The sequence below is a fragment of the Oncorhynchus clarkii genome, unplaced genomic scaffold (assembly GCF_045791955.1).
Source record: "Oncorhynchus clarkii lewisi isolate Uvic-CL-2024 unplaced genomic scaffold, UVic_Ocla_1.0 unplaced_contig_6271_pilon_pilon, whole genome shotgun sequence".
In the NCBI taxonomy this organism is placed as follows: Eukaryota; Metazoa; Chordata; class Actinopteri; order Salmoniformes; family Salmonidae; genus Oncorhynchus; species Oncorhynchus clarkii.
Genome location: NW_027261145.1, coordinates 586,037 through 601,572, shown reverse-complemented (window position 1 = coordinate 601,572; position 15,536 = coordinate 586,037). Strand labels below are relative to the sequence as shown.

At 41.7% G+C, this 15,536-nt stretch overlaps 1 protein-coding gene across 1 annotated transcript in view; it reads left to right on the top strand.

The window, feature by feature from the left end:
- Positions 1-13,075, top strand: part of LOC139405250 (ras-associating and dilute domain-containing protein-like) — a 97,689-nt gene extending 84,614 nt beyond the window's left edge. The window contains exons 18-20 of the mRNA XM_071147689.1: positions 1,878-2,008; positions 10,321-10,460; positions 12,131-13,075. Coding sequence (XP_071003790.1) covers positions 1,878-2,008; positions 10,321-10,460; positions 12,131-12,230 — 371 coding nt within the window. The 3' untranslated portion in view covers positions 12,231-13,075. The remainder of the gene's footprint in view (positions 1-1,877; positions 2,009-10,320; positions 10,461-12,130) is intronic.
- The last annotated feature ends 2,461 nt before the right edge of the window (positions 13,076-15,536 follow it).

Below are 15,536 nucleotides of genomic sequence, written 5' to 3'. Positions count from 1 at the left end.
CTGGTAGGATTCTGTATGGAGGCATGGTCTAAGATCCCTCCCAGTGTGTTCTAGAACTCGTAAAACATCTGGTAGGATTCTGTATGGAGGAACGGTCTAAGATCCCTCCCAGTGTGTTCTAGAACTCGTCAAACATCTGGTAGGATTCTGTATGGAGGAACGGTCTAAGATCCCTCCCAGTGTGTTCTAGAACTCGTCAAACATCTGGTAGGATTCTGTATGGAGGAATGGTCTAAGATCCCAGTGTTCTCCAATCTCATAAAACACTTTAGAAAAAGGCTGTGTCATTATCCTGGCAAGCAGAGGGTGTAGGGAGTATTGAAAACAGGGGTGTCAATAATTTGTATGGATTTTTTTATTTTATTAGTTGTTAAACAAAATATCTTTCTGTAATTATAAAACAATCTAATGGTCCCATTATTTGGAGCAATATAGTGTTTGTATTATACTAATCCTCATCAGGGGTGCCGATAATATTTCCCCTATGTTTCTATTATACTAATCAGGGGTGCCGATAATATTTCCCCCATCTTTGTATTGTACTAATCTTTATCAAGGGTGCCAATAATTATGGACCTGACTGACATATTTACAGCGATATAGTTTTTTACAGAATGTAACATATACATTTATAAATAAAACAATAACATGAGCAATGGACTTGAGGATATAACCTCCTGTACAGGCAACATATCAGGAAATATAGTACCTTTTGACGTGATCTATATGAAATACACCGTAACATGAGATCTGACTGGCAATGTAACTGAGAGGACTGCTGTTGTTCCCTGATAAAACTCTGCATGTCTCCCCCTGGTGGCCAGTGGTCAGTACTGCTGTTGTTCCCTGATGAACTCTGCATGTTGTGGTGACCAGTGTTCAGCACTGCATGTCTCCCCCTGGTGACCAGTGTTCAGTACTGCATGTCTCCCCCTGGTGACCAGTGTTCAGGACTGCTGTTAATTCCCTGATAAAACTCTGCATGTCTCCCCCTGGTGACCAGTGTTCAGTACTGCATGTCTCCCCCTGGTGACCAGTGTTCAGTACTGCATGTCTCCCCCTGGTGACCAGTGTTCAGGACTGCTGTTGTTCCCTGATGAACTCTGCATGTCGCCCCCTGGTGGCCAGTGTTCAGTACTGCATGTCTCCCCCTGGTGACCAGTGTTCAGGACTGCTGTTAATTCCCTGATAAAACTCTGCATGTCTCCCCCTGGTGACCAGTGTTCAGTACTGCATGTCTCCCCCTGGTGACCAGTGTTCAGTACTGCATGTCTCCCTCTGGTGACCAGTGTTCAGTACTGCATGTCTCCCCCTGGTGACCAGTGTTCAGTACTGCATGGTGACCAGTGTTCAGTACTGCATGTCTCCCCCTGGTGACCAGTGTTCAGTACTGCATGTCTCCCCCTGGTGACCAGTGTTCAGTACTGCATGTCTTTTTCACAGTGTTGTAATTTAGCAGACACTAATCCAGAGGAATTTTACAGGAGCAATCAGGGTTAAGTGCCTTGCTCAAGATTTTGCACCTGGTCGGTTCAGGGATTTAGAACCAGCGACCTTTCGGTTACCGGGCCAACGCTCTTAACCGCCAGGCTACCTGCCGCCCCGTAGTCTGAGCTGTCTGTTGTTTAGTCGTTCACTGTGTGTGTTAGTTGTTCTGTGTGTGTGGGACTGCCTTGTAGCTGTCTGTCAGTTGTTCTGTGTTATGTGTGGATAGCTGTAGTGTGTATGTCTAGCTCTAGTGTGTGTGTATATAGCTGTAGTGTGTGTATATAGCTGTAGTGTGTGTGTGTCTAGCTCTAGTGTGTGTGTATATAGCTGTAGTGTGGGTCTAGCTGTAGTGTGTGTGTGTCTAGCTGTAGTGTGTGTCCTCTCTACAGGTAGTTTATGTGAGTTCCCCTTCCCCGTGCCTCCCGAGGCCCTGCTACCTGATGATGAGTGTTGTCTGGTGTTTGTAGTGGAGCTGAACAAGGGACCCTACGGACTGGGCATGGGACTCATAGACGGACTGGTGAGTAAAAGCAACTCAAATGGGATTTTTCCACATGTAAACAACAGGTGTAGACTAACACATGTAAACAACAGGTGTAGACTAACACATGTAAACAACAGGTGTAGACTAACACATGTAAACAACAGGTGTAGACTAACACATGTAAACAACAGGTGTAGACTAACACATGTAAACAACAGGTGTAGACTAACACATGTAAACAACAGGTGTAAACTAACACATGTAAACAACAGGTGTAGACTAACACATGTAAACAACAGGTGTAGACTAACACATGTAAACAACAGGTGTAGACTAACACAGGCTTTATTAACAACAGGTGTAGACTAACACATGTAAACAACAGGTGTAGACTAACACATGTAAACAACAGGTGTAAACTAACACATGTAAACAACAGGTGTAGACTAACACATGTAAACAACAGGTGTAGACTAACACATGCTTTATAAACAACAGGTGTAGACTAACACATGTAAACAACAGGTGTAGACTAACACATGTAAACAACAGGTGTAGACTAACACAGGATTTATAAACAACAGGTGTAGACTAACACATGTAAACAACAGGTGTGGACTAACACATGTAAACAACAGGTGTAGACTAACACAGGCTTTATAAACAACAGGTGTAGGCTAACACATGCTTTATAAACAACAGGTGTAGACTAACACATGTAAACAACAGGTGTAGACTAACACATGTAAACAACAGGTGTAGACTAACACATGCTTTATAAACAACAGGTGTAGACTAACACATGTAAACAACAGGTGTAGACTAACACATGTAAACAACAGGTGTAGACTAACACATGTAAACAACAGGTGTAGACTAACACATGTAAACAACAGGTGTAGACTAACACATGCTTTGTAAACAACAGGTGTAGACTAACACATGTAAACAACAGGTGTAGACTAACACATGTAAACAACAGGTGTAGACTAACACATGCTTTATAAACAACAGGTGTAGACTAACACAGACTTTGTAAACAACAGGTGTAGACTAACACATGTAAACAACAGGTGTAGACTAACACATGTAAACAACAGGTGTAGACTAACACATGCTTTATAAACAACAGGTGTAGACTAACACATGTAAACAACAGGTGTAGACTAACACAGGCTTTATAAACAACAGGTGTAGACTAACACATGTAAACAACAGGTGTAGACTAACACATGCTTTATAAACAACAGGTGTAGACTAACACATGTAAACAACAGGTGTAGACTAACACATGCTTTATAAACAACAGGTGTAGACTAACACATGTAAACAACAGGTGTAGACTAACACATGTAAACAACAGGTGTAGACTAACACATGCTTTATAAACAACAGGTGTAGACTAACACATGTAAACAACAGGTGTAGACTAACACATGTAAACAACAGGTGTAGACTAACACATGTAAACAACAGGTGTAGACTAACACATGTAAACAACAGGTGTAGACTAACACATGTAAACAACAGGTGTAGACTAACACATGTAAACAACAGGTGTAGACTAACACATGTAAACAACAGGTGTAGACTAACACAGGCTTTATAAACAACAGGTGTAGGCTAACACATGCTTTATAAACAACAGGTGTAGACTAACACATGTAAACAACAGGTGTAGACTAACACATGCTTTATAAACAACAGGTGTAGACTAACACATGTAAACAACAGGTGTAGACTAACACATGTAAACAAACACATGCTTTGTAAACAACAGGTGTAGACTAACACATGTAAACAACAGGTGTAGACTAACACATGTAAACAACAGGTGTAGACTAACACATGCTTTATAAACAACAGGTGTAGACTAACACATGTAAACAACAGGTGTAGACTAACAAATGTAAACAACAGGTGTAGACTAACACAGGCTTTATAAACAACAGGTGTAGGCTAACACATGCTTTATAAACAACAGGTGTAGACTAACACATGTAAACAAGGAATAGATACACAGTGAATAACGAACAACAATAACTGTTATATACAGGAAGTACCAGGTAATAACATGGCTATATACAGGAAGTACCAGGTAATAACATGGCTATATACAGGAAGTACCAGGTAATAACATGGCTATATACAGGAAGTACCAGGTAATAACATGGCTATATACAGGAAGTACCAGGTAATAACATGGCTATATACAGGGAGTACCAGGTAATAACATGGCTATATACAGGGAGGTAATAACATGGCTATATAAAGGAAGTACCAGGTAATAACATGGCTATATACAGGAAGTACCAGGTAATAACTGCTATATACAGGAAGTACCAGGTAATAACATGGCTATATACAGGAAGTACCAGGTAATAACATGGCTATATACAGGAAGTACCAGGTAATAACATGGCTATATACAGATACTAGGCAATAACATGGCTATATACATGGAGTACCAGGTAATAACATGGCTATATACAGGAAGTACTAGGCAATAACATTAGAGATCACTCACAACGTTTCTTAACATTAGAAATCACTCACAACATGTCTTAACATTAGAGATCACTCACAACGTTTCTTAACATTAGAAATCACTCACAACATTTCTTAACATTAGAGACCACTCACAACGTTTCTTAACATTAGAGATCACTCACAACGTTTCTTAACATTAGAAATCACTCACAACATGTCTTAACATTAGAGATCACTCACAACGTTTCTTAACATTAGAAATCACTCACAACATGTCTTAACATTAGAGATCACTCACAACGTTTCTTAACATTAGAAATCACTCACAACATTTCTTAACATTAGAGACCACTCACAACGTTTCTTAACATTAGAAATCACTCACAACATTTCTTAACATTAGAAACCACTCACAACGTTTCTTGACATTAGAGATCACTCACAACGTTTCTTAACATTAGAGATCACTCACAACGTTTCTTAACATTAGAGACCACTCACAACGTTTCTTAACATTAGAGATCACTCACAACGTTTCTTAACATTAGAGATCACTCACAACATGTCTTAACATTAGAGATCACTCACAACGTTTCTTAACATTAGAAATCACTCACAACATGTCTTAACATTAGAGATCACTCACAACGTTTCTTAACATTAGAAATCACTCACAACATTTCTTAACATTAGAGACCACTCACAACATTTCTTAACATTATAGACCACTCACAACGTTTCTTAACATTAGAGATCACTCACAACATGTCTTAACATTAGAGACCACTCACAACGTTTCTTAACATTAGAGATCACTCACAACGTTTCTTAACATTAGAGATCACTCACAACGTTTCTTAAAGTTAGAGATCACTCACAACATTTCTTAACATTAGAGACCACTCACAACGTTTCTTAACATTAGAGATCACTCACAACATGTCTTAACATTAGAGATCACTCACAACATTTCTTAACATTAGAGATCACTCACAACATTTCTTAACATTAGAGACCACTCACAACGTTTCTTAACATTAGAGACCACTCACAACGTTTCTTAACATTAGAGATAACTCACAACGTTTCTTAACATTAGAGATCACTCACAACATGTCTTAACATTAGAGACCACTCACAACGTTTCTTAACATTAGAGACCACTCACAACGTTTCTTAACATTAGAGATCACTCACAACGTTTCTTAACATTAGAGATCACTCACAACGTTTCTTAACATTAGAAATCACTCACAACATGTCTTAACATTAGAGATCACTCACAACGTTTCTTAACATTAGAAATCACTCACAACATGTCTTAACATTAGAGATCACTCACAACGTTTCTTAACATTAGAAATCACTCACAACATTTCTTAACATTAGAGATCACTCACAACGTTTCTTAACATTAGAGATCACTCACAACGTTTCTTAACATTAGAGATCACTCACAACATGTCTTAACATTAGAGATCACTCACAATGTTTCTTAACATTAGAAATCACTTACAACATGTCTTAACATTAGAGATCACTCACAACGTTTCTTAACATTAGAAATCACTCACAACATGTCTTAACATTAGAGATCACTCACAACGTTTCTTAACATTAGAAATCACTCACAACATTTCTTAACATTAGAGACCACTCACAACATTTCTTAACATTAGAGACCACTCACAACGTTTCTTAACATTAGAGATCACTCACAACATGTCTTAACATTAGAGACCACTCACAACGTTTCTTAACATTAGAGATCACTCACAACGTTTCTTAACATTAGAGATCACTCACAACATGTCTTAACATTAGAGATCACTCACAACGTTTCTTAACATTAGAGACCACTCACAACGTTTCTTAACATTAGAGATCACTCACAACATTTCTTAACATTAGAGATCACTCACAACGTTTCTTTACATTAGAGATCACTCACAACATTTCTTAACATTAGAGATCACTCACAACATTTCTTAACATTAGAGACCACTCACAACGTTTCTTAACATTAGAGACCACTCACAACGTTTATTAACATTAGAGATCACTCACAACGTTTCTTAACATTAGAGATCACTCACAACGTTTCTTAACATTAGAGATCACTCACAACATGTCTTAACATTAGAGACCACTCACAACGTTTCTTAACATTAGAGACCACTCACAACACTTCTTAACATTAGAGATCACTCACAACGTTTCTTAACATTAGAGATCACTCACAACGTTTCTTAACATTAGAGATCACTCACAACATGTCTTAACATTAGAGACCATTCACAACGTTTCTTAACATTAGAGATCACTCACAACGTTTCTTAACATTAGAGATCACTCACAACGTTTCTTAACATTAGAGATCACTCACAACATGTCTTAACATTAGAGACCACTCACAACGTTTGTTAACATTAGAGATCACTCACAACGTTTCTTAACATTAGAGATCACTCACAACGTTTCTTAACATTAGAGATCACTCACAACATGTCTTAACATTAGAGACCACTCACAACGTTTCTTAACATTAGAGATCACTCACAACATGTCTTAACATTAGAGACAACTCACAACGTTTCTTAACATTAGAGATCACTCACAACATGTCTTAACATTAGAGACCACTCACAACGTTTCTTAACATTAGAGCCACTCACAACATGTCTTAACATTAGAGACCACTCACAACGTTTCTTAACATTAGAGATCACTCACAACGTTTCTTAACATTAGAGATCACTCACAACGTTTCTTAACATTAGAGATCACTCACAACATGTCTTAACATTAGAGACCACTCACAACGTTTCTTAACATTAGAGATCACTCACAACGTTTCTTAACATTAGAGATCACTCACAACGTTTCTTAACATTAGAGATCACTCACAACATGTCTTAACATTAGAGACCACTCACAACGTTTCTTAACATTAGAGATCACTCACAACATGTCTTAACATTAGAGACCACTCACAACGTTTCTTAACATTAGAGATCACTCACAACATGTCTTAACATTAGAGACCACTCACAACGTTTCTTAACATTAGAGATCACTCACAACATGTCTTAACATTAGAGCCACTCACAACATGTCTTAACATTAGAGACCACTCACAACGTTTCTTAACATTAGAGCCACTCACAACATGTCTTAACATTAGAGATCACTCACAACGTGTCTTAACATTAGAGATCACTCACAACGTTTTTTAACATTAGAGCCACTCACAACATGTCTTAACATTAGAGATCACTCACAACATGTCTTAACATTAGAGATCACTCACAACATGTCTTAACATTAGAGACCACTCACAACATTTCTTAACATTAGAGATCACTCACAACATGTCTTAACATTAGAGCCACTCACAACATGTCTTAACATTAGAGATCAATCACAACATGTCTTAACATTAGAGATCACTCACAACGGAGGTGTATATACATTGAGGCCAGGATTCAATCTGATCTCACTCTGTAAATGAAGGTTAAATCAAATGTAAAAGTCTGCCACGCACTTTTTAAAGGTAATGTTCGGAGTTAAATCAGACCATATTCAAAGTAAATGCTGCGTATGTTGACACAGTGGGGAATTACCTTTAAATGCTGCGTATGTTGACACAGTGGGGAATTACCTTTAAATGCTGCGTATGACGACACAATGGGAAATTACCTTTAAATGCTGCGTATGACAGCACAATGGGAAATTACCTTTAAATGCTGCGTATGACGACACAATGGGAAATTACCTTTAAATGCTGCGTATGACGACACAATGGGAAATTACCTTTAAATGCTGCGTATGACGACACAATGGGAAATTACCTTTAAATGCTGCGTATGACGACACAATGGGAAATTACCTTTAAATGCTGCGTATGACGACACAATGGGAAATTACCTTTAAATGCTGCGTATGACGACACAATGGGAAATTACCTTTAAATGCTGCGTATGACGACACAATGGGAAATTACCTTTAAATGCTGCGTATGACGACACAATGGGAAATTACCTTTAAATGCTGCGTATGACGACACAATGGGACATTACCTTTAAATGCTGCGTATGACGACACAATGGGAAATTACCTTTAAATGCTGCGTATGACGACACAATGGGAAATTACCTTTAAATGCTGCGTATGACGACACAATGGGGAATTACCTTTAAATGCTGCGTATGACGACACAATGGGAAATTACCTTTAAATGCTGCGTATGACGACACAATGGGGAATTACCTTTAAATGCTGCGTATGACGACACAATGGGAAATTACCTTTAAATGCTGCGTATGACGACACAATGGGAAATTACCTTTAAATGCTGCGTATGACAGCACAATGGGAAATGACCTTTAAATGCTGCGTATGACAGCACAATGGGACATTACCTTTAAATGCTGCGTATGACGACACAATGGGAAATTACCTTTAAATGCTGCGTATGTTCGACACAATGGGAAATTACCTTTATATGCTGCGTATGACAGCACAATGGGAAATTACCTTTAAATGCTGACACAGTGGGAAATTACCTTTAAATGCTGCGTATGACAGCACAATGGGAAATTACCTTTAAATGCTGCGTATGACGACACATTGGGGAATTACCTTTAAATGCTGCGTATGACGACACAATGGGAAATTACCTTTAAATGCTGCGTATGACAGCACAATGGGAAATTACCTTTAAATGCTGCGTATGACAGCACAATGGGAAATGACCTTTAAATGCTGCGTATGACGACACAATGGGAAATTACCTTTAAATGCTGCGTATGACGACACAATGGGGAATTACCTTTAAATGCTGCGTATGACGACACAATGGGAAATTACCTTTAAATGCTGCGTATGACGACACAATGGGGAATTACCTTTAAATGCTGCGTATGATGACACAATGGGACATTACCTTTAAATGCTGACACAGTGGGAAATTACCTTTAAATGCTACGTATGACGACACAATGGGAAATTACCTTTAAATGCTGACACAGTGGGAAATTACCTTTAAATGCTGCGTATGACGACACAATGGGAAATTACCTTTAAATGCTGCGTATGACGACACAATGGGGAATTACCTTTAAATGCTGCGTATGACAGCACAATGGGAAATTACCTTTAAATGCTGCGTATGACGACACAATGGGGAATTACCTTTAAATGCTGCGTATGACGACACAATGGGAAATTACCTTTAAATGCTGCGTATGACGACACAATGGGAAATTACCTTTAAATGCTGCGTATGACGACACAATGGGACATTACCTTTAAATGCTACGTATGACGACACAATGGGAAATTACCTTTAAATGCTGCGTATGACGACACAATGGGACATTACCTTTAAATGCTGCGTATGTTCGACACAATGGGGAATTACCTTTAAATGCTGCGTATGACGACACAATGGGACATTACCTTTAAATGCTGCGTATGACAGCACAATGGGAAATTACCTTTAAATGCTGCGTATGACGACACAATGGGAAATTACCTTTAAATGCTGCGTATGACGACACAATGGGACATTACCTTTAAATGCTGCGTATGACGACACAATGGGACATTACCTTTAAATGCTGCGTATGACGACACAATGGGACATTACCTTTAAATGCTGCGTATGTCTAAATCCACCATCCCATTGAATCCCGGCCTTATACACTCATTTACACACACACACACACACAAACACACAAACACACACACACACACACACACACTTATTCAAAGACCAAATGTACACCCGGCGATAGTGTTTGGCTGAACATAGCAGGCGGTAACATTTAAACGGCTAAACTTCTCTCCTCCTCCAGCACACGCCTCTGAATGCTCCAGGGATCTATATCAGAACTCTGATACCAGACGGTCCGGCGGAGTCTGACGGGAGGCTGAGGATTGGAGACCGGATACTAGCGGTTAACGGGACCAGCCTGATAGGAGCAGACTACCAGAGGTGAGGATACTAGCGGTTAACGGGACCAGCCTGATAGGAGCAGACTACCAGAGGTGAGGATACTAGCGGTTAACGGGACAAGCCTGATAGGAGCAGACTACCAGAGGTGAGGATACTAGTGGTTAACGGGACCAGCCTGATAGGAGCAGACTACCAGAGGTGAGGATACTAGCGGTTAACGGGACCAGCCTGATAGGAGCAGACTACCAGAGGTGAGGATACTAGAGGGACGAGCCTGATGGGAGCAGACTACCAGAGGTGAGGATACTAGGGGGACCAGCCTGATAGGAGCAGACTACCAGAGGTAAGGATACTAGGGGGACCAGCCTGATAGGAGCAGACTACCAGAGGTGAGGATACTAGGGGGACCATCCTGATAGGAGCAGACTACCAGAGGTGAGGATACTAGGGGGACCAGCCTGATGGGAGCAGACTACCAGAGGTGAGGATACTAGCGGGACCAGCCTGATGGGAGCAGACTACCAGAGGTGAGGATACTAGCGGGACCAGCCTGATGGGAGCAGACTACCAGAGGTGAGGATACTAGCGGTTAACGGGACCAGCCTGATGGGAGCAGACTACCAGAGGTGAGGGATACTAGGGGGACCAGCCTGATAGGAGTAGACTACCAGAGGTGAGGATACTAGCGGTTAACGGGACCAGCCTGATAGGAGCAGACTACCAGAGGTGAGGATACTAGGGGGACCAGCCTGATAGGAGCAGACTACCAGAGGTGAGGATACTAGCGGTTAACGGGACCAGCCTGATAGGAGCAGACTACCAGAGGTGAGGATACTAGCGGTTAACGGGACCAGCCTGATAGGAGCAGACTACCAGAGGTGAGGATACTAGCGGTTAACGGGACCAGCCTGATAGGAGCAGACTACCAGAGGTGAGGATACTAACGGTTAACGGGACCAGCCTGATAGGAGCAGACTACCAGAGGTGAGGATACTAGCGGTTAACGGGACCAGCCTGATAGGAGCAGACTACCAGAGGTGAGGATACTAGCGGTTAACGGGACCAGCCTGATAGGAGCAGACTACCAGAGGTGAGGATACTAGCGGTTAACGGGACCAGCCTGATAGGAGCAGACTACCAGAGGTGAGGATACTAGCGGTTAACGGGACCAGCCTGATAGGAGCAGACTACCAGAGGTGAGGATACTAGGGGAACCAGCCTGATGGGAGCAGACTACTAGAGGTGAGGATACTAGGGGAACCAGCCTGATAGGAGCAGACTACCAGAGGTGAGGATACTAGGGGGACCAGCCTGATAGGAGCAGACTACCAGAGGTGAGGATACTAGCGGTTAACGGGACCAGCCTGATAGGAGCAGACTACCAGAGGTGAGGATACTAGCGGTTAACGGGACCAGCCTGATAGGAGCAGACTACCATAGGTGAAGATACTAGCGGTTAACGGGACCAGCCTGATAGGAGCAGACTACTAGAGGTGAGGATACTAGATACTAGGGGTACCAGCCTGATAGGAGAGGACTACCAGAGGTGAGGATACTAGCGGTTAACGGGACCAGCCTGATAGGAGCAGACTACCTCTCTCCTGTCTATCGTTAATATTGAATCTGTGGTGATCACTATGTAATACAACTCTACCTCTCTCCTTCCACCTTTCCTGTCTCTCTTTCCTCCGCTCCTCCCCCTTCTCCAGTGCTGTGGATCTGATTCGTCTAGGCGGAGGACGTCTACGTTTCCTGGTGGCCAAGTCAGACCTGGAGGTCTCAGAGAAGATCAGCGCTTCGTCCTGCTGACTGGAGGGAACGGCGGGAATCTCCACGGGAACCGCTGCCCCCACAGCTCCACCAGGAGAGACGAGGAAGAGAGGAGATGGATTCCAGAAAGATGGACAGATCCTGGAACGAGGAGATGGGATTCCAGGAAGATGGACAGATCCTGGAACGAGGAGATACTCTCCTGGGAGAGAGACGGAGCTTTCCTTCAGTCCCTAGTATCACATGCACAGACACACACACACATCGGCCTCCTCCTCAGAACTCAGACGGTGATGGTTGGAGGAAAAAACAAACTGAAAATCCACAAATGAATCGATCAAAAGCACCAAAACACTCTGGGAAGACTCAGGAATTGATCAGGAGTTTCGCGACACGAGGAGTCAACAGACACCTTAAAAAAACAGACAGACATTCTAACGTTCTTTACTGCGCTGTTACCACGGTAACACACGCCCTGCCTGGATTGGCGGAGGTACCGAGTCAACACCCCCCCCCCCCCCACACACACACAACCCCCCTGACTCCCATTGTCTCTGAGTATGACTGCCAAGGCATTCCGACCAATCACCTGCGAATAGTCAGTGATTTGAAGCTAAGTCTAACCAATCAGCGTTAACCCCTTCCAGCCGGGGTTCTTTTAAAGCACAGTGGAGTTAGTTAGGGGTCCGATGCTCCTCCCCTGAAGTCAACAATACAATGCATTCAATCAAACATGTTGTGGGGAATAGACTCAGGAGTTAGTTTGGGGTCCGATGCTCCTCCCCTGAAGTCAACAATACAATGCATTCAATCAAACATGTTGTGGGGAATAGACTCAGAAGCAGGTTCATGTGTGTGTGAACACGTCTTTACTCATATTATAACCAAGAGATTGTAGCTTTCTGATCTGTCCTTAAACCTGGGGCCACCGTTAAACAATCTGCTGACCGAACCATTGAGATTCAATGGGGTGCTTCTTCACCTGCATTGCTTGCTGTTTGGGGTTTTAGGCTGGGTTTCTGTACAGCACTTTGAGATATCAGCTGATGTACGAAGGGCTATATAAAATAAATTTGATTGATTGAATGGGGAAATTGTCCCAAAATGATGATGTTGGCCTCTCATTGACAGTATATACATGGTATGTACTAACTGCTTGGTTATATGTACATATCAATGTGCCCTTCCACACTCTGTATGGAGGACTGTTGGAGTGACATGCTCTATTGAAGAATGTTCTGGTGTTCTATTGAAGAATGTTCTGGTGTTCTATTGAAGAATGTTCTGGTGTTCTATTGAAGAATGTTGTGATGTTCTGATGAAGAATGTTGTGATGAAGAATGTTGTGATGTTCTATTGAAGAATGTTCTGGTGTTCTATTGAAGAATGTTCTGGTGTTCTATTGAAGAATGTTGTGATGTTCTATTGAAGAATGTTCTGATGTTCTATTGAAGAATATTGTGACGTTCTATTGTTCTGAAAGAATGTCATCATGAACCCTGTTTATAGCTGATGCTAACCTGTGTCCTGGTCTCGTCCACATTTCTAGACCATTAGAAGATTAGTGATCAGCACTTTCTGACCGCTTCCGCAGGTTGTTCTGAGGGCAGCTCCGACCTCTAGGGAACTGGCAGAACAAAGCCATTGGTTGGATGAAAACTCAGTGACATGTCAGTGGGCGGGGTTTACAGGCGAGAGTCAAATACGGAAAGGCCTTGGGTGGTAGGTTGCCACAAGTTCTCATTTACAACTGTGACCTGGCCAAGATAAAGCAAAGCAGTGCAACACAAACAACAACAACACAGTTACACATGGAGTAAACAAACGTGCAGTCAATAACACAATAGAAAAATGTATATACAGTGTGTAGAAATGAGGTAGGATAAGGGAGGTAAGGCAATACATTCAGTTCGTTCCAGTCATTGGCAGCAGAGAACTGGAAGGAAAGGCGGCCAAAGGAGGAATTGGCTTTGGGGGTGACCAGTGAGATATACCTGCTGGGACGCGTGCTACTCATATCAAACATCTCTAATCGAAAATCAAATCTAGAGTCGGTTTTCTATTCCGCAACAAAGCCTCCTTCACTCACGCCGCCAAACTTACCCTAGTAAAACTGACTATCCTACCGATCCTCGACTTCGGCGATGTCATCTACAAAATTGCTTCCAACACTCTACTCAGCAAACTGGATGCAGTTTATCACAGTGCCATCCGTTTTGTCACTAAAGCACCTTATACCACCCACCACTGCGACTTGTATGCTCTAGTCGGCTGGCCCTCGCTACATATTCGTCGCCAGACCCACTGGCTCCAGGTCATCTACAAGTCCATGCTAGGTAAAGCCTTATCTCAGTTCACTGGTCACGATGGCAACACCCACCCGTAGCACGCGCTCCAGCAGGTGTACCTCACTGATCATCCCTAAAGCCAACACCTCATTCGGCCGCCTTTCGTTCCAGTTCTCTGCTGCCTGTGACTGGAGTTGGAGACTTTTATCTCCCTCACCAACTTCAAACATCTGCTATCTGAGCAGCTAACCGATCGCTGCAGCTGTACATAGTCTATTGGTAAATAGCCCACCCATTTTCACCTACCTCATCCCCATACTGTTTTTATTTATTTACTTTTCTGCTCTTTTGCACACCAATATCTCTACCTGTACATAACCATCTGATCATTTATCACTCCAGTGTTATTAATCTGCATAATTGTAATTATTTGCCTACCTTCTCATGCCTTTTGCACACAATGTATATATAGACTCCCCTTTTTTCTACTGTGTTATTGACTTGTTAATTGTTTACTCCATGTGTAACTCTGTGTTGTCTGTTCACACTGCTATGCTTTATCTTGGCCAGGTCGCAGTTGTAAATGAGAACTTGTTCTCAACTAGCCTACCTGGTTAAATAAAAGGTTAAATAAAGGTGAAATAAAAATAAATAAAAATTGCTTCTTTAAAAAAATATAATAATAATCGTCCACACCTGGGGGGGAAAATAAATAATGTAGGTACAAATCAGAATGTGGAGAAGATCAGGACACATGTGAGCACCAGGTATAAAAGAGGCCCTGAAGAAGTTAAAGCCAATATCCTCGTGTGCGTCGGTCGACACATCCAATGACATTATTATTTAACCTTGTATTTGTACTTCATAGTGTTAATGGTTTGTACCAGTCCTCGTTTCATACAAGCAGCATGTCTCCGATCTGATGACTTTTCAATATTTATACTCTTATTAAGCACCACAGGGTCATTGACTATTAATAAACTGTTGACAGGAAGTGACAACGTCTCTTTGTCCTCGTTCTTTGAGAGAAAAAAAAAAAAAAGTAAACTAGAAGGGT